The sequence below is a fragment of the Pyrgilauda ruficollis genome, unplaced genomic scaffold (assembly GCF_017590135.1).
Source record: "Pyrgilauda ruficollis isolate IOZ18807 unplaced genomic scaffold, ASM1759013v1 scaffold82, whole genome shotgun sequence".
NCBI lineage: Eukaryota > Metazoa > Chordata > Aves > Passeriformes > Passeridae > Pyrgilauda > Pyrgilauda ruficollis.
In genome coordinates, this window is record NW_024530155.1 from 852,496 (window position 1) to 870,753 (window position 18,258).

The 18,258-nt window shown below is 35.6% G+C and overlaps 1 protein-coding gene across 8 annotated transcripts in view; it reads left to right on the forward strand.

Moving 5' to 3' along the window:
* PCDH9 (protocadherin 9) overlaps positions 1-18,258 on the forward strand; it is a 669,079-nt gene that overhangs the window by 165,384 nt on the left and 485,437 nt on the right. Inside the window, exon 4 of one of the 8 annotated variants that reach the window (XM_041487651.1) lies at positions 2,685-2,692. The exons of the other annotated variants lie outside the window; for them this stretch is intronic. Coding sequence (XP_041343585.1) covers positions 2,685-2,692 — 8 coding nt within the window. The remainder of the gene's footprint in view (positions 1-2,684; positions 2,693-18,258) is intronic. 8 annotated transcript variants of the gene reach the window in all.

The window sequence follows — 18,258 nt, forward strand, 5'->3', positions numbered from 1 at the left end:
TCCCCCCCCCCCCCCCCCCCAAGGTCCTACCCTTTGTGTGCTGCTTTTCATTTAAAACCAGATAAAGCCAATTACATTGCAGGGAGTGTATGAAGAGCAGCTTTTGAGGCCTCATTTGCTCCTGTCTTTCTTTAACACAGAGTAACACCAAAAAAATAGTAACATCTACATTGCCAAAGTATAATGTGTTAAAAAAAAACAAAACCAGTAATTTATTAAGCAAGATGCTTATTTGTAGAGACTGGGACTTGTGCTGGAGGGAATTTACCTTAGATTCTTCCTTAAAATGACATTTCAGCACATCTGGCAGTTGAGTTGGTGAGCTTTAAAGGTGGATGGCTTAGAAAGCTGTGAGAGGGGTGCTGTTTGCTCCCGGTATTGGGTTTATGGGGCAAAGTTTTGATAGTGGGGGCGGCTACAGTGGTGCCTTCAGTGAAAAGCTTCCAGAAACTTTCCCTATGTCCAATGGAGCCAATGCCAGCCAGCTCCAGGATGGACTCTACTGCTGATTAAAGGCCAAACACATCAGTGATGGTGGTAACACCTCTGTGATAACGCATTTAAGAAGGATAAAAAGTTACTGTGTTGCAGTGCATGGTGCAGCCCGTGTTGAGGCAGCTGTGCCGCTGCAGCCCATGGAGAACCCAGTGCCAGAGCATTTGGATGCCCCAAGGAAGCTGTGATCCTGTGCTGGGGCAGGTTCCTGGCTCCTGTGGACCCAGAGAGAGACAGGAGCCCATGCTGGAGCAGGTTTGCTGGCAGGACTTGTGACCTGTCCCATGGGGGGTCCCATACCGGCAACCTGTTCTGAAGGACTTCACCCTGTGGAAACGACCCGTGCTGCAGCCACTGCTGAAGAGATGGGAGTTGTTCCCACAGGAGAATTTCATGGGGGATTGTCTATTATAGGAGGGATACCATGCTGGAGCAAGGGAAGAGTGTGAGGTGCTCTCCCCCTCAGGGAGAAGCACTGACCTCTGCCCCCATTCCTTGTCCCCTGTGTTGCAGAGGGGAGGACATAGAGATTAGGGTATAAAGTTAAGTCCAGAGAGGAGGGAGGTGTGGAAGGAAGATGTCACTAAGATTTGGGTTTACTTCTCATTATCCAGCTTTCATTTGATTGGTAATGAATTTGGTTAATTTCCCAAACTCTAGTCTTTTCTGCCTGTGACAGTACTTGCTGAGCAATCTCTTGCTGTCCTTATTTTAACCCATGAGCTTTTCATTATATTTTCTTTCTCATGTCCAGATGAAGAGGGGAGAGATAGAGCAGCTTTGGTGGACACCTACTGTCCAGACAGTGTCAACCCATCACACGCTTGCATTTTTTTCATTTAGAAGTGCTTAGTTTTCCTCTAAATTCTGCCCACCTAGACCAATAGCATTACTGCTGCGCAAAACTCCAGCTGCAGTCTTTTTGTCACAGACAATTTGTGTTGTCACTTGGTAATTCTCATTGACTTCCTAAAGAACTTGTTTGCAATACAGAGTCATTTTTGGTACAATTACAATTATTTGATTGGTTATTATTTTGTTTCAATCAGATCACATATTGTGTGTTACATGAAATTGAAAAAGTTTCATAAACACCTCTTCCAAATTGTGGCTTTATGAGTGAAATTTAGAATTAAAAGATTTTTAACCATGACTTTTTTTTTGTGGGTTGTTTCTTTTGTGTGTGTGTGGGTGGGTTTTTTTCTTCTTTTTGTTGTGTTTCTTCTTTTTTATCTCTTTTTCTTTTTTTTTTTTTTTTTTTTTTATGGGGTGTGTCTTTATTTTGTTACATTCTCAATTCCCATTAAATGTGTAGGATTTAAATATAAATAGGAAATAGACATTAGTTTCTTTTTTATGAATATTAGGGACTCTCAGATGATGACCACCAGGTTTCTTTTCTGTTACATTTTTTTTTTAGATTTTTTTTTATTCAACTCCATATCTTTAATTGCCATAAAGCATTTTTTGTGATGATAAGTGATGAAGACAGTGAGTCCCACTAGTGGCCATTACCTGCAGCTGGTGCCCAGTTCAGATTCTAATCCATTACTAGCAAGTGCTGGCTTGTGTTCATTTATGTAAAATTGCCATTGTATTTCAGACTTTGTATTCTAGTAAGATATGCTTCTTTAGAGAATGTTTAGAATAAGATTCACAAAATCTTATGTTTTAAAAATAAAGGGAGAAGCTTTTAAAGTTTTTTTTTAAGCAACTCTTTTCAGAGTGAAGGCAAACCACACACACATCAAGAAAGCAGAGTATGATAGACATGAAGAAAAACACAGACTATTTCTCTATTTTTTTAACAGATAGTTTGAAAATGTCATATAAAGGCTATGTTGTTCTTTTCATATTACCTAGAAAATCTCAGCAATGCTTAGACAGCAGGAAGAAAATATTCATGGATTGTTACATTATAGTCACAGTTCCTCTCATTTCCCAAAATGCACAGCTACTGTGTCATTTTAAGATTTAGAAGTCACTGCATTTATGTTTTAATGATCAATGGCAGCTCTTGATCTGAGTCATTAATGAGATTTTGACTGCATCTGCATTTAAACCTTGTGTATTCTGCAATGGAGAAAGTATGCTTGGAAAATGAGATTTCTGTCATGGTAATAATAAGTTTTACATGCTCAGGCTGGGAGGATTCACTCTCATGAATCCTTTCCTCTACCCTGTGGAAGGTTACACAGTGAAAAGTTTCTCTTGAATGGGGAGGGAAGAGGGAGAACTCTTGCTACTATTTCCAATGGAGCCCTTTGTTCTACAGGCACATAGGAAATGGCCCCTACTTGAAGGGGCCATTCTTCTTCTATGTTGAGAGTAAAGTAGTAGTAAAAGTCTCCTCAAAGTGAAATGTGATTTTGTACCTTGATTATTTATTAAAATGCTTTTACTTTCTTTGAGGGCAGTAGAGCACCTTGAGAATGATAGATTGAGTGTGTATGGTGTCACTTGGGGGATGATTGATATATTGCCGTAGATATTTGGGTACAGTTAAGCTACTTTTAAAAATAGCAAATAATTGTCTTCCCAAACAATGCCTGAATTGTAATTCTATTCCTTAAAATAATTTCTTATAATTGTTTTTGTATTTTTTTTTAAATTTTGTGAGTATCAGTGGGTATTTTTATCAGTAATAACTTGCTTACAGGTTAGAGGAGTATAAATATTTTTCATGTTAGAGAGTGAAATTCTTAACAGCGTTTGCCTTTTTGCATGCTGATTTCTCTGATGTAGGCATTTCATTAGCCTTTCCTATACTTTCACTCAGAGACTTGTTCTGTCTGCTTCAGATTCTTGTGAAGTTTTGGTCAATTTCTCTTTGGCAATAGGCTAAATTTAAATTCCCAATAAAACAAGAAGACAGAATTTACCAAATTACAAGTTGGTGAATACATAAATAAAACCCCACAGAGTGAACGATGTATTGTAAAAGTGTTTCAATGTTGTATTTAGACCTGTTGAAAAAGGAGTTGTTATTGGTTCCTCACAGATTCCTTTATAAAGCCATATGTTTTTCAGGGGATCATTAGATATAGTCTAAATAGGCCAACAGCTGTTGCAAAGCCAGAGTACTGCCCATTAGGACATGGGAGAAGCAGCTTGGAACAGCTATAGATAATTTTCAGAATGTTGGGACCAGCCTAGCACTTCAAATGCCTCACTTGGATGAAAACTGAATCTGCAAATTGCCCAACACATTAGAAGACATTGGTAGAGAAGTAGCACACAGCAAAATAACAAATCAACTAAATGCTAATTTTCTTTTGGATAACATACACCTGCTACTGATTTCTGTTAAGGCCAAGAGTCACAATTCTAACCATTGTTTTAGAAAACATTGTTAAAAATGTATGAAGTTATGAATAAAAGTTGTCCTGTAGGCTATTCATTATTTGGAGTTAACTGTACGGAAATTTTGTTGGCATGAACAATTTAGTAGGAGATACTACTTCTAATTTGGCCATAGTAATTAAGGAGAGTGCAAGATAAGGTTGATAAGATCAATAGCATCTTTTTATTTTCTCTGTCAAAAATTGTCCACTATTGATTAAAATTATTTCTCAGCCCTGTTTGTCCTGTACAAATCTTCAATTTGGCCAAATGCTAGCTCTCAAATCTTCAGCCATTATCTTAGTTACCGCAGAGAGCTTATCCTTTTGCTTTTGACTTATTATGTGACAATTGAAGCCTGTGTTAGCTACCTGGGAATTGCAGAAGTTAATAACTAATCAGAATTACATAATTTTACACAAATAGCTACAATTCCAACAGATTCATTCACTGATTGAGTGGAGGACAAAATATCTATACCACAAATATACCTTCCCTCCACACGATGAAAAAAATCAGACATGTTTAGGACTCTCTATTCCTTCGTCCCATGTCAGAACTTTGCAGAATGAGAATAATTTAGGAGTGAAAGATCCTTTAAGATCGTGAGTCCAACCATTAACTGAGCACTGCCAAGTCCATCACTAAACCATGCCTGTAAGGGCCACAACTGCAGGTCTTAAATATCTCCAGGAATGGTGACTCAACAACTTCCCTGGGCAGCCCATTTAAATGCTGGACAACCTTTTCTCCGAGGTGTTTTCCTGGTATCCTATCTAAACCTCCTCCAGCACAATTTGAGGCCATTTCCTCTTATCCTATTACTTTTTACCTGGGAGGAGAGAGCAGCCCTCACCTGGCTACAACATCTTCTCAGGTACTTATAAAGAGTACAAGTTCACCCCTGAACCTCCTTTTTAACAGTCTAAACAACCTTGATAATGTCAGCTGCTCCTTGTAAGACTTGGGTTTCAGACTCTTCACCAGATTCATTGCCCTTCTCTGGACACCCTCCAGCACCTCAGTGTCCTTGTAGTGAGAGGCCCAAAACTGAACTCAAGATTTGAGGTGTGTACCAGTGCCGAGTACTGGAGGACAATCACTGCCCGGATCCTGCTGGTCACACTTTTGCTGATACAGGCCAGGATGCCATTGGCCCTCTTGGCCACCTGGGCACATGCTGGCTCATGTTCAGCCAGCTGCCAACCAGCACCCCAGGTCCTTTTTTGTTAGGCAGCTTTCCAGCCATCCATCCCCAAAACAGTAGGGCTGAATGAGATTATTGTGACCCAAGTGCAGAACGCATCACTTTACCATATTTAACCTCATGCAATTCACCTAAGCCCATGGATCCAACCTTTCCAGATCCCTCTGCTGAGCCTTCCTACCCTCCAACAGGAAACACTCCCACCCAACTTGGTATCGTCTGCAAACTTACTAAAAATGTGACAATAGTGTCTGCTTTCATCCATCTCTGGATAAATAATTGTCTGCTTTGTACTTTGAGATCTTTTGGAAGAAAAGAATGAGCTGGGGAAAAAAAATGTTCTTGTGTCCGAACACTGACAGTTTGGGAGATTAGAAGGGAAATGAAGAAGAATAGTTCAAGAGAGAACTCCAGTTACCATGAACTGAAAATCCACTGAATTTCATGAACAAAGGAAAAGAACGATCCAGAATGTCTATCTCTGCAGTGGTTTATAAAATCTTATTGGCTCAGAGATTGCTTTGCATTTTCATAATTCCTCTTACTAGCAATCTCAGGGGAAACAAAAACCCAAGATATCTTATATAGTAATTGTCCACTGCATAGCATGAGACGATCACTCTGTAATGTCCTTTATAATATTAGAAGTTCCCATTATAAGCTTAAAACTTCCAAAACTGACCTTCCTGGATAAAAGTAAAAGGATTTAGAATTTTAAATTTAAAATTATTTAAAAAATAGAAAGGTATACATGCATAAACTAATGGCTAAGAACAAAATCAACAATTTCAGGCCTCATCCTACAGACACCTCACTTAAGAAATTGCTTGCTTATATTTAAGTAGTGAATAACATGGGGTTGATTATATGGATGAAGGTTGACATCTGGACCCTGGTTCTCTTTGGAATCCTGAATAGAGGCTGATTTTGATACATGAGTGTTTTTTTATGGAAGCCATTACTAATCTGATATTGTCTATATTTTAATACTGGAAAATTTTAATGTGGACAAAGGGAATAGTAACAGCTTAGGTTCTATGCAGTAATACCCAGAGGTAAATTTATGCCAGGACAATAGAAGCAGAGAATCTGTTATTATCTTTGCTAGTGCTGGGACCCTGTGATTTATTTTAGGATTTCTTTTTTAGAGGCATAGGTGCATAAAACATATCATATACGTATGTTAAGTGCAAGTTACATTTATAACTATTGTTAGGTATTAGTTATGTTTAGACCTAATATTGAGTACATTTAAGCTTTTCTGATTGTTTAACTGTTTTTGTGGAAATGTGACTTATTTCCTCATGAAAACTAGAGAATAAAAAAAAGCTGTGCCTTGCTGTTGGTGTCTTCCAGCCACACCATTCCAGATTGAAATGTCTGAGAAAAAAGGAAGCTCTTCACCCTTAGGGAAACCAATTCAAAATCATTAAGCATAGCTCAATCTCTGCACTGAGTGGAAAAAAAAAATTACTTTTGGATTGAGGATAAAGTGTCATGCATGCCAAATCCCAAATAAGGTGTAGAGAAAGCTACATGCAAGCCTGTGAGCTCTGCAGAGGACTGAGTATGATTTTCTATGTTAAATAGACAAAGTTGTAATAGATTGGAGAGCATAAAACTCAGTAGGCCTTTGTTTTCAGAAGGTCTCTTAGTTTCACGTTTACTCCTGAAACCTAACTTGTAATTGGGTAAGTGAAATTCCAGGTTTAGAAGGTGCACTTTTTAGAAGTGCTGAATGGGGACTTAAAACATTCTGCGTATTAATTTTTGTCTTTTAAAATAGGCACAAATTCTTTTTCTGTTTAAAAGATGTTTACCGTAATGGAAGCAGATGGAATGGTATTCACTGGTACTTCTTCCAAATTATCAAGCATAGAGTGGCAGAAAAGAAAACCAAGTGCCCTACAGTGACACAAAACAAAACAATATGCTCCTCTAACTAAAATGCTGAAATTTATCACATCCATACTTCATTCCATGCGCATTTCTATGTAATCTAATTGACTTAAATTTTCAAGATAAGATTATTTTAATGGTAAAAGAAGTGTATTTGTCTATATCAGACACAATTCATAACAAAAGAACACAGGCCTAATATGAGATATAGGAAAAAAAAGTACAATATGTTGTTTAGCTTTACTAGGCAAAACAGGAAGATAGCATGCCTTGTGTAACGTGAATAAGGTAATATGGGAAACCTAATTTTACATAACTATAATGAGATATTTTATCTTTTGTTTTAATAGATGGGTGACATTTATTTTTCTTTGCTAAGAAGGGGAAAGCATATTTGTTAGAATAGTTTTCAGTAAATGTATCAGTTTTTCATATGAAAATGTTTCTTGACTTCAGGGCATGCTTTTTAACTGGTGACAATATTTAGAGCAGAGGACTTCAAAAGGAAGGCTGGCAGACTTGAAAAGGGAACATGAACATCTTGTTGAAAAATTTTTGTAACTTTTTGTTGCAAAATAATGATCATTTAGGTAAATCTGCTCTTTCTGATCAGGGGGTCTCCTACTTCTTTTCACAATATGAATTTTCAAGAAGGAAGATAATTTAAAACTAGGTGAGTTTTAGTAAAATAAAATTGGCAAAATATGGCTGAAAATACAGTATTTGTGCATAATTTTTTTTTTTCATTTAGGTAGTACTTAAAAAATACAAATGCAGTATTTTGCTAGTAGGTGCCTTTCAAATTAGAGGTATTTCCTTCTTTCATGATGAAGGAGTTGTAATCAATGAGAATGAAGTATTAAAAATTTAAAAGGTGAAGAACAAGAAACATACCAAAAATTCAGAGTTGTGTTTATACATATTCAAAGATTGGAAAAAAACTCTCATATTCCTGTGAGACTAGCAGTATTCATGCTTTTTATTATCCCACATAATGTAGAATCCCTTTCTTCTAGGCTTTTAAAATTAAATTCCTTACTGTTGCTAGCCAGCTTCTCCTCTTTTGCTATTGAATGTCATACTACAATAGCATATTTATGCCTGAGTGTCCTCAGTACATGTCCTGTGGATTGAACTCAGCCTAAACCAGTCTTGCAGTCTAACTGTAAACCCCCAGGCATATCTAAACCATATGGTGAGTGCAATGTGGATGTTCCAAAGACAACACAAATATGTAATCTGCATGGTGTTTTGTAGCATTGTGTGCGATATACCAGTCCAATTTGTGAGAGGTAGAACATATACCTATTTTTTGCTACTTTAATATTTTTATCCTAAAATTGAAAAAGAGGAAATTATTATAGGACTATGTTTTGTTAGTGAGGCATGCATATGAAAGTTCAGGAAAATAGTCAGTGCCAAAGTGGTGTACTAATATATACAGTGCCAATTCATAGAATCGCACAACAGCCCAGGTTGGAATGGACATTCAAAGGTCTAGCCTTTTGTGGTAAGGAGAATTTTGATGAAATTATCTGGCGGCCTGCCACAGATTGAAAACCTTCTGTGGTGGAAGTTGCTGGGGAAGAGAAGGAGACAAAACATACCGCATGTTTCTGTGTGGTAGCTAGTCGCATCTTAGCTCAGTTGTGGCTGCCTTTCTTCTTTCAAGTGTATCTTCACAGTCTCTCTGTGGTGTACAGTTTGTAAGCACTGTCTGAATTCAACTTCTCTTCAAGGCATGTACAACCCCACATCTGTCCCTACAAGTTGCTCTCTGTGCCCCCACACCCCCAATATTTTCACTTACTTTGTAGTTACCCCCAAAACCTCCCAGAATTTAGCAGGTATTTTGCTGGCTACATAGGTAGGTACTTAAAGGTTTTCTTCCTGCCTCCATCCCCTCCAGCTTTGAGAATATAATGAAATTTATAAGAGTGGGAGGAATACCTGCTTAAAAATGCTGTTCAAAATCTGCCATCCTGCTTCTATCAAGTATCTCTCACACTCTGTTTTTGATTCAGTTTTCACTTAATAGATCTGATCTGAGAAGTTCTTTTATGCTTATGCCTGTCATTGTTTACCTGCACTGGAAGCCTTCATATAGAATAAACTAGGTAAAAGAAAAAGCTAATGAATTAGAAAAGAAATAGTATAAGAACAAAAACGGGAACAAGAATACTTTATCTCTTTGAGCAGCCAGGCAGGCAGAAAGGAGAAAAATGTGTTAAGTAAGCTGTGGAGAATAGGAAGTTTGAAAACTAAAGTGCCTCTAATTTAGAGACATTGCATATATTTTCCAGCTGCAGGATGTGAAGCAAGATGTCAATAGCATAGCTGGAGGTTAAGATAGGGTTGGAAGACAATTGGGACACACAGAATCAATTGTATAGCTGTCACAGCAAAAATGTATTTGGTTCTGCCTCTAGAAGTTTCACAGTTGCTCCAAACACATGCACAAAGCTCTATAGCTTACAACAATGGTTGTACTAATTGACAATGGGTGACAAATCTAGTTGGCTAACTGGAATGGAGTGGAATACAATAGAGCATAAGACAATTACTCTGCAAAAGGAAAGCCCAAAGTCCTAATACTAAGATTTTATAGGAGATACTAAGATACTGGGGTAGTACTGGGATAATAGTAATTAGAACAGAATAGTTATTCATTATTACACAGCCTCCCTCCAAGACAGCCGAGATGTCTCAAGAGAAAATGTCAGCATATGAGAAAAAGAAAAGAACAAAATAATCAAACAGCCAAAGATGGGAAAATCCACTTAGGGGGAATTTTCTCCAAATTCTTTTCTAAATTATTGTCTTTTAAATAATGAAATATGGCACATAACCTCTCTTTCAAAACCTTTTAACAGTTAGTTAGCATAAAATTCCCAAGAATATCAAGAGTTGTAAGTGCCAAGTCCTTCTTTGAGTCTTGGTAAGGTCTTGACATCAGTGACATCCTGTGGCATTGAATTCCATAATCTAATTATGTGCTGCATTAAAAAGTATATTCTTTTATCAGATTTGGAGCTGCTGCTTTTCACTTTCACTTAGTGTCCTTTTGTTCTTGAATTATGAGACGGAGGACTACAGAAGCTCCTGATCTATTTTCTCTTGCTACTTACCATTTTTGTACTTTCATCATATACCTCCTTATTCTTTTTTTTTTTTTTTTTTTTCTTAAGGTTAACAATTCCGGTTTTTTCAGTCTTTTCATATGAAGTCTTGTCTATATGCCTAATTACCACAATCACTCTTTTCTGAATACCTTCTAATTCAATAATATCTTTTTGTGATGGGGTGACCAGTACTTCACACTGTTCCAGAGAATGGAAAATTATTGATTCATGTAATGACATATTTTCCTTCTTTCTTATTCTTCACCTCATTTTTTCTGCATCTGAAAATTTTATGTGCTTTTTTGACTGCAGCTGCTCATCAAGCAGGGCTCTTCATTGAGCCGTCTGCAGCGAGACCCAGGTGTTTTTCCTAAGATAGTGCTAGTAATTGAGATCTCTGATAAAACAAATAATTTGTTACAGGTTTAGGTTTCTTTGTTTTGGTTTTGGATTTTTGGGGTTTTTTGTTTGTTTGTTTGTGATTTGTTGTTTTGTTTTGGTGGGGTTTTTTGTTTGTTTTTTTCAATAGGCCTTATTTTGCATTTAAATAAATTATTGTCACATCTTTTAAGATGGTCACCCATCTCCCTGAGTCAATTTTCTCTCAGGTTTCCTGTCTTATTTAGACTTGGTTAACATGATTTCTTTGTTATTTGTAAATTTTGCCAAATTGCTGTTCAGTTTTTTTTTAACATTACTTAATACATTTTGAACACTTGGTCCTTGTATGGTGCCTCAAAGCATCCTGCTGTTGAGGTTTTGCTATAGTGAAAATTGACAGTATGTATGCTTTTTTTTTTTTTTTTTAATCTTTAAGAAAGGTTTTGCTTCATTTTGCATCCTATCACAACATTACTTAGTCTCTGACTGAGATGGAAACTGAATCTCTTGAGAGGAACATTGTTCTCACCACATTTATTCAATTACACTAACAAGGTTAAGGGCCAAGTTGCCCTCACAAATAAAGCTAAATATTTGAGAGACAGCTATCCTGTTTGCAACCACAAGTATGGAAATTAAGGACAGAGAATGGAAAAGCAATTAATTCATCATGTTGGGCAGACACATTCAAAATCAAGATGGGAGCAAACTTCTAACACAACAGTTATTAGAATTGTCTTGGTGATAATCCTAAAAACCAGGAATATAATCAGTCCAAATAGGCAGGAGTATATGAGCCTACTTCTTACACTTCAGACTTTGTGTGAAAATAAGGAAAAAATCAAACTAGCTGTATGGTCTAGGCAGCTGTTAATTTTCAAGACTTTCTTTCACAGTCTGATATGAACCAAGATATTTTAAGATTTGGAATATCTAAAGTTCTTGTTGGAAAGGGGAAGGGCAAACTTATTTTGAGGCTTTATAGATCCTGACCTCCCCTAGGCCTGCTTATTTCCTGGTATCTCTCTCTCTTTCTCTCAAGTGTTCTCCATCCTCTCCCTGAGAGAGTCTATGTGTGCTTCACCAACCCTGACTGCCTACAGTATGCAACAGACCTCACCACCTTTCTTCACCAAGAAGATTGCTTGCACAGAGAAGGCTCCTCAGACTGCTTGGGACACCTTGCACAGATGCATGCCACTGCCTTGAACTCAGAATGGACACTAAAAGAGATCCTGAACATATTGGTGGGAAATGTGATCAGACACCTGCAACTCAGACCCTACCTGTTTGGTAAAGGAACTATAAGGAAAGCTAGAACTTCTTGTGATATTCCCACAGTTTTATCTGGCATAAATCCTGTATTTTCCATACCTTAGTCCACCCAACCCTAATCCAAACTACTCTGGGTGGAGTAGAGGTTGATGCCAGTTAACAGGTGACAACAGGTATCAAGTATTTAATTTGCCAATGAAAATGCTAGTTACTCCTCAATAACTAGTGCTGGTGCCTGATAAAATGAGAGGACAGAACATGAAATATAATCTACGGCTATCTGTGGACCAATTATACATACATATCTATACATATATATGCAAACATATGTATCTCTGTGTATAAGAGTATTTATACCACATATATTCTTTTTCCTTTAGCAAGTTACTTTGATACAGTAAAATAGAGGATGCAGAATTATAAGACAGTAAGACTTGCCACTGTGAACTTTTTGTTCATTCAAAGCAACACAAAAATTACTGGTATAATGTAGCACAATTGAAAATTTAGAGTTTCTCATTTGAAGAAAGAATAGGAAGAAAACTCAGTGCTCTCACTTATTTTGGAAGGTTCTAAAATACCACAGGGCTTGTGAAGCATGAGAGTGACAGAGATAGACCATAAACTGTACAGTCACACCTATTAGTGAACATAATGTTATATTAATGACACTTTTGCATTGAATGTAAGAACAGAAACTATACCGTGTGTCATTTAGTTAATTTAGAGGAAAAAATTTATACCAAAAATATGAGCTCACTGCAACAATTCAAAGCTGAATGCTTTTCACAATAGATTTGCAAAATAAGCAGCCACCTAATAAAAAGTTGTGTCAGTCTTTGCAGTTTGCTCGCCAAACCTAAGAAAATAGCATTAAATGATTGGCGGCAGAGTTTTGTGGAAACAATGCATATGGAAAAGAGTGACAATACTGTGCCTGGTGCTGGCTTCATACTGAAAATATCTGTGCTTTGCAATTGCTGTGGAGTGATATATCTCTTGAAATGTGTGTGCATTCAATAGTATTAAGAGATAAATATACACCATTTCAGTGGTGCTTTTTAATTTGGGACAATGTCATAGAATACTTTTCAACACATCTAGGAAGCTGTTACTCACTAAGCAAAGACTGTATCCCACTATTTTTCATGTAAACCCATAATGATAAAATATATCAATAAATAAGTATTTAAATGCTGTCTGAAATAAACCTGTACTGCTATAACATTTCAGGGAAGGATCTGTACTTTTTTCTTTTCAGGATTTTTTTTTCTTTTTTCTCTAGAATCTATATAAGTATTTACTTTAATATATTTTGATTTTCCCATTTTCAGACAGGCTTCTTGCTTCTCTACTTTCCTTAAAAGGCTGTGCATTCTCCTATGTTTCCTGGTGTAGCAGGATATCAGAACTCATAGAAGACACTGCGTTTTTCAAATAGAATGTTTAAATACCTTCCATCCTTCCATGCTGTTAGTCCCAAGTAATGACTTCTTTCTGGGGAGTGGTATCAATAGTTATTACTTTAATGTACAAGATAGTAAGTGAAATATCACAGTGGGAATAACCTGTTAAGGATGATATTGGTTAAAATACTTGTTTATTTGGAATGTCCACTTTCATCCTGAAATCTGTAACAAGAAAAACATCAAGTTTGAATCACAGGAGTTTATGTAACTACTGGGAGCAGGATTGGGTGATGTTTTGGTACCTCTGCATTTCAATTTCATATAAACCAAAATGTAATTATGATTTTTTTTTTCCTTTAGGCTAAGTAAACTAATAGAATTTTGAGGCACAAAGAGTAACCTTTCTGAATTTAAGGGTTTTTTCCATTTTTTAAATTTTTTTTTTTAATCTGAAAAAATCTTCAGTTTTTTTTTAATCTGAAGTTTACAGCCACAGAAGTATATGTGTATGATATTCAGCTGTCCTGTACTTGATCAAGAACTTGATTAAGGAACAATTTTGTGCTGCCCTTACTGGGGATTTTCCACATATATACAATCACAGAGACATAAATATATGCAATTTTTCTATTTAGTTCTTACAATATCACTTAAAAATCATAACAGTAAAAGCCAATAGGAATTCTGTTTTTATTAAAGTGGAACTCAGATTTCATCCAAATAAGACAAAGATACGGTTGAAAATCTGTTTTTATGAACCCTCAAATCACTTGTTATTTCCTTTTTTTTTTTTTTTTCAGTTTGGGGGTTTTTTTTTTTTTTTTTTTTTTTTTCAGTTTGGTGGTTTTATTTTTTTTTTGTTTTCTTTATGACTGCACTCTATTTTTCAAAGACATTGACTTTTTTATACTTTTCTATGCAAGACAAACCGTGATCCTTAAACCATCCAGTCAAATCTCTCAGAGCAGAATTATATATGGTTCCCAGAAGAAAACAGCTGAAAACATTAAAGCTAGATGGACAGATACATTAATTATTACATTAACTTCTATTTTTTTTTTCCATACCAATGTGACTTTGGGAAATGGAGAATCTATCAAATCAAGTATTTGACAGGTAACATACAAGGTATCATGTAATTTATCTGTTAGACAAGAAAATGTTCTTCTAGTTGAATCTTAATAAATGAAACTTCTGTTTTCATACTTATAAAGATTTCACAAAATACTTGGATCTTGCCTAAACACAAGATGTTCACATCATTTCCTTCCATATTAAGTATTCTTTTAAGTATATTAGTGTAACATTAACAACCTGTAAACATCAGCAGGTATGTAAATGTTGTCCATTCATGGAACTTGACTGTTGACTTTTGAAAACGTAACTCTCAGAGTGCCTCTTTTGAATTTTCCCAATTGGTATGGAACCCAAGGCTGAATCAGTGGAAATACTTAATCTTTTCCTTCCTATCAAAATTAAATACAGTATTGCAAACTTTTGTGTTATATTCTCAAGCTCTTATTGACCATTTATTGTAAAACCATATCAAAAATAAACATAAATAAAATTCAAAATGTTCTCTAGCCTGAAGATTTCTATGTTGTATTTATCTCTGTACTTCTGTAAAAGCCCAATTCTACTGAATGAATAATATTTTTATTTTAAAGGCAAGTCTTGTAGGCAACTTAATAGAAGTTAACTGCCGTGTCATTTAAAAGAAATTGTAGCTGTGATAGCTTCACTCATTGACTTGTTTTTAGTTGTTTATCTGCTTTTTGTTAAATTTCAGATTGTATTGATTGTGAACAGTGAAATCAGATTGGCCTTTAACTTTTAGGTTTCAATTCATATTCCATTAAGAGGGTATAACATAGTTCTGTTCGTGCAATAGTAAGTTAGGGCTGCAGGAGACAGAGGGAGAAAAAAATCGCCAAAGAGAAAAGCAATAAAGTTTATACCGTCATTTTCTTTAAAATTTAAACAATATATCAGTTCAATTAGCTTCTTTTTATAGCTTCAAAACTATGTGTATTTTCAAGGTACTGATTTTTTTTTCCCAGGCTAGTTTTAGGGAAGCAGTTAAGGATATAAAGTATGGACAGAAGTGTTGATCATAGTTACATTATAGCTTGCTGTTACACAATACACTTTTTCTCACCATAAGACCAAAAAAACCCCAAACCACCACCCCCACTCCCAAAAGACATAGTACTTATTTTAAAAAAAGAGACAACTGGTAAAGAATCTTGTTAATCCTGTGCCTAACTGTAAAAGAATTTTAATGCAGCAGTAGCTAGTTTGCATGCAAACATCTCTGAACTGCCTGGTAAATTTAAGCCCAAAGTTTGAAGTTTTTTTCATAACATTTACTGAGAAATATGAGACTTAAAGTAGAGTATGTTATGTAAGTTCTTCCCACCTCCCAGGATTTGGTAGATCCAAGTAAGTAGGACTATCATGAGTGTCAGTTAGTATGCCTTAATACAGATTCAGTTTGAAATACTTCTTGTACTGAAAACCTACTTGGACATTTCTTGTGTCGTTCCATGTCCTGTCCTTCTCCTTAGATGATCAATTCATAGAAATTGCTGTGGGGAAACAGATTTGATTGGGATGGACAAACAATGTTGTATTGAGTAAAACTAGTCCCACTTACTTTAATTGAAATATATATATATATATATATATATATATATATATATATATATATATTAATAGTAATTGTTATATATATTGGGTTTTTTAATTTTAGTGAACCACATATAGAAATGCCTGACTTCCTTCAAAGCAATTCTTTGAATGCCTGGGTCAGCTAAAGATTTTCTTGTACACTCAAAATAAATTTGTGGTCTTTAGATAATGTTCTTTGTGAGATCATCAACATGCATCCTGCTAATGGAAATCCAAGATAAAATTTAATCTTGTATTTAAAACTGTATCAGACTATTTTCCCTTCTCTTGGTACATAACTACTTATTTTTTGTGCTATGGACAGTTCGTATTCAACTATACGTTGTTTTCATCTTGCCTCTCTAAGTTTTATCCAAATTGCATACATTCATTTTGCAACTGAGACAGAAAAAAAATTTCTTCTTTTTCTGTCTCTCATCACCCTATCTCATTTACCATTCTTTAAATAAATAATTTGATAGTTGATTCATATGTTGCTTAAGCCTTTTATTGTGGCTTGGTTGAAGGGGAGGCTTTCAGAAGCTAAGTTTGAATACCTGGCTTGCAGCTCTCATTATGTTGAATTAGGATGCATAATTTATGGCCATATATTAGTTGTGATGTATGGAAACAAATAGTTTACCATTGTCCTGATACAAAAAGAATTTAGTAATTTCATAGATGACTGAGTTTGTGTGTGAGAGATGACAAACTAAACAAAATCAACAATATGCCAGGAAATCCTTCAGATATTTACAGTATAACCTTTTCTGTGTCCCAGGAGATCAAAAGAAAAGTATGTGGGTGGTGCACTTACCTACTTCTCATCTTGAGGCTTACCAAAGTGGTTGTCAGTGGAAGATCTGTATTGAGCCAATCAGGCATCCAGTATGAAGCAAAATGCATGATCTTTGTCCCCTTGGTAACAGTTGTGTTTAGCAGAACGCAAAATGTGTTGCTCTAAATCATTGCTCTAATTGGCACCTTTGTTGACAGTCTCAAAAGAAAGGTCAAGATGTGGTTAGGCGTGGGACTGATGTACTGTCTTACTCACAGCTGCAGCCTCCTTGGCTGAATGCAGCAATTTATTGAGCAGGCATTTGCTTTTTAAATTCTATGGATATCTTAGCAAATTCAATGAGTAGATACTATTTGCATTTAATCTTCTTTAATTTTTTTTCTTTTATGCTTTGCTACAGATAGTGTGATTACTGCATTAAATCTAGGTGAGAAAAAAGGAAAGTGAGATGCCAAGCTGATGCAAAAATACCTGTAACCCAGTCACTTAATAAATTTGCTTACTGTTGGCAGGAATTGCTTTATGCAGTGGAATATTAACACCACCTAGGCCAAGCTACTTTGGGTGCTTGAAAAAAGCACATATTAGAACACCTGAGTTTAAAAATGTCTATTCCATATATAGTCATATTCTATGAGATGTAGGCACTCAAAGAGGGTGATTCAGAGCCCTAAATTAGTTGACTAAAGTTAGACAGTGTGAATACCTCCTACAGTAACAATATGTTGTAGAGGGACAGAAAGCAGGCAAGTGAAGACAGAAAGGGAGGAATTGAGTGATAAGGACAATAAATGAAGTAAGTCTGTAGTGAACTCTAGAAAGTATTAGAAATCATTAGGAGTTTTTTGACAAAAGGAAGACCAGTTTTCTTTAGAGCACATGCTCCAAACCAAGAAGCATCTTCATAGTAACTGTAACAATAGGTATGACGCTTTCAGCTGTGGCTACCTGTACATCCATTTGTTATATCTGCATTGCAATTGTTTCTGCAGTCCCCAGTCAATATTGGAGGATTAAACTACAGATATAAATAATTCCTTCTTCAAAGAGCTTACAAGAAAAATAGGATTCATAGGTGAAGAATAAGAAGGGAAAGGGGAGAAGAAAGAATGAAATTACCTGCTCAAAGTCATGAAGGATAATAATTCTTTCTTACTATAACATGGACTACAATCTATAATCCCTTACAATTTCCATGTGTGAAAAGATTTATAATACACAGCTTTTAGAAATTACTTTGATTTTTAAAAACTTTGCCTTTACTAAAAGAGAAGGTATTTCTACTCATGAGTAATGGTACCACAGTAAACAGTCTCATTTACATTTATAAGGGTTGGGTAGAGTTCTTGAAAACATAGTCCTTTCACAGTATTTATGGGTTTTATTGTGTTTTATTGTATTCCCTATTTTATTAAAATAATTCATTTAGGCTGTAGCTACCTTTTTAAAGAGAAATCAAGAATACTGCATTCATCTGTCTGTAAATTTATTAGCTCATTATTCACTGTAGAAGTGGATGACAAATCTCAATTTTTCATCCTCAAAATCGAAGGTTACTAAAAGACAACATCCTACGACTACCAGACTTTCTTGTTTTTTGGGTTTTTTTAAAATTTCTATTTAACATCTACTTAGAAGATTTTTGGCATTTAATGGGAT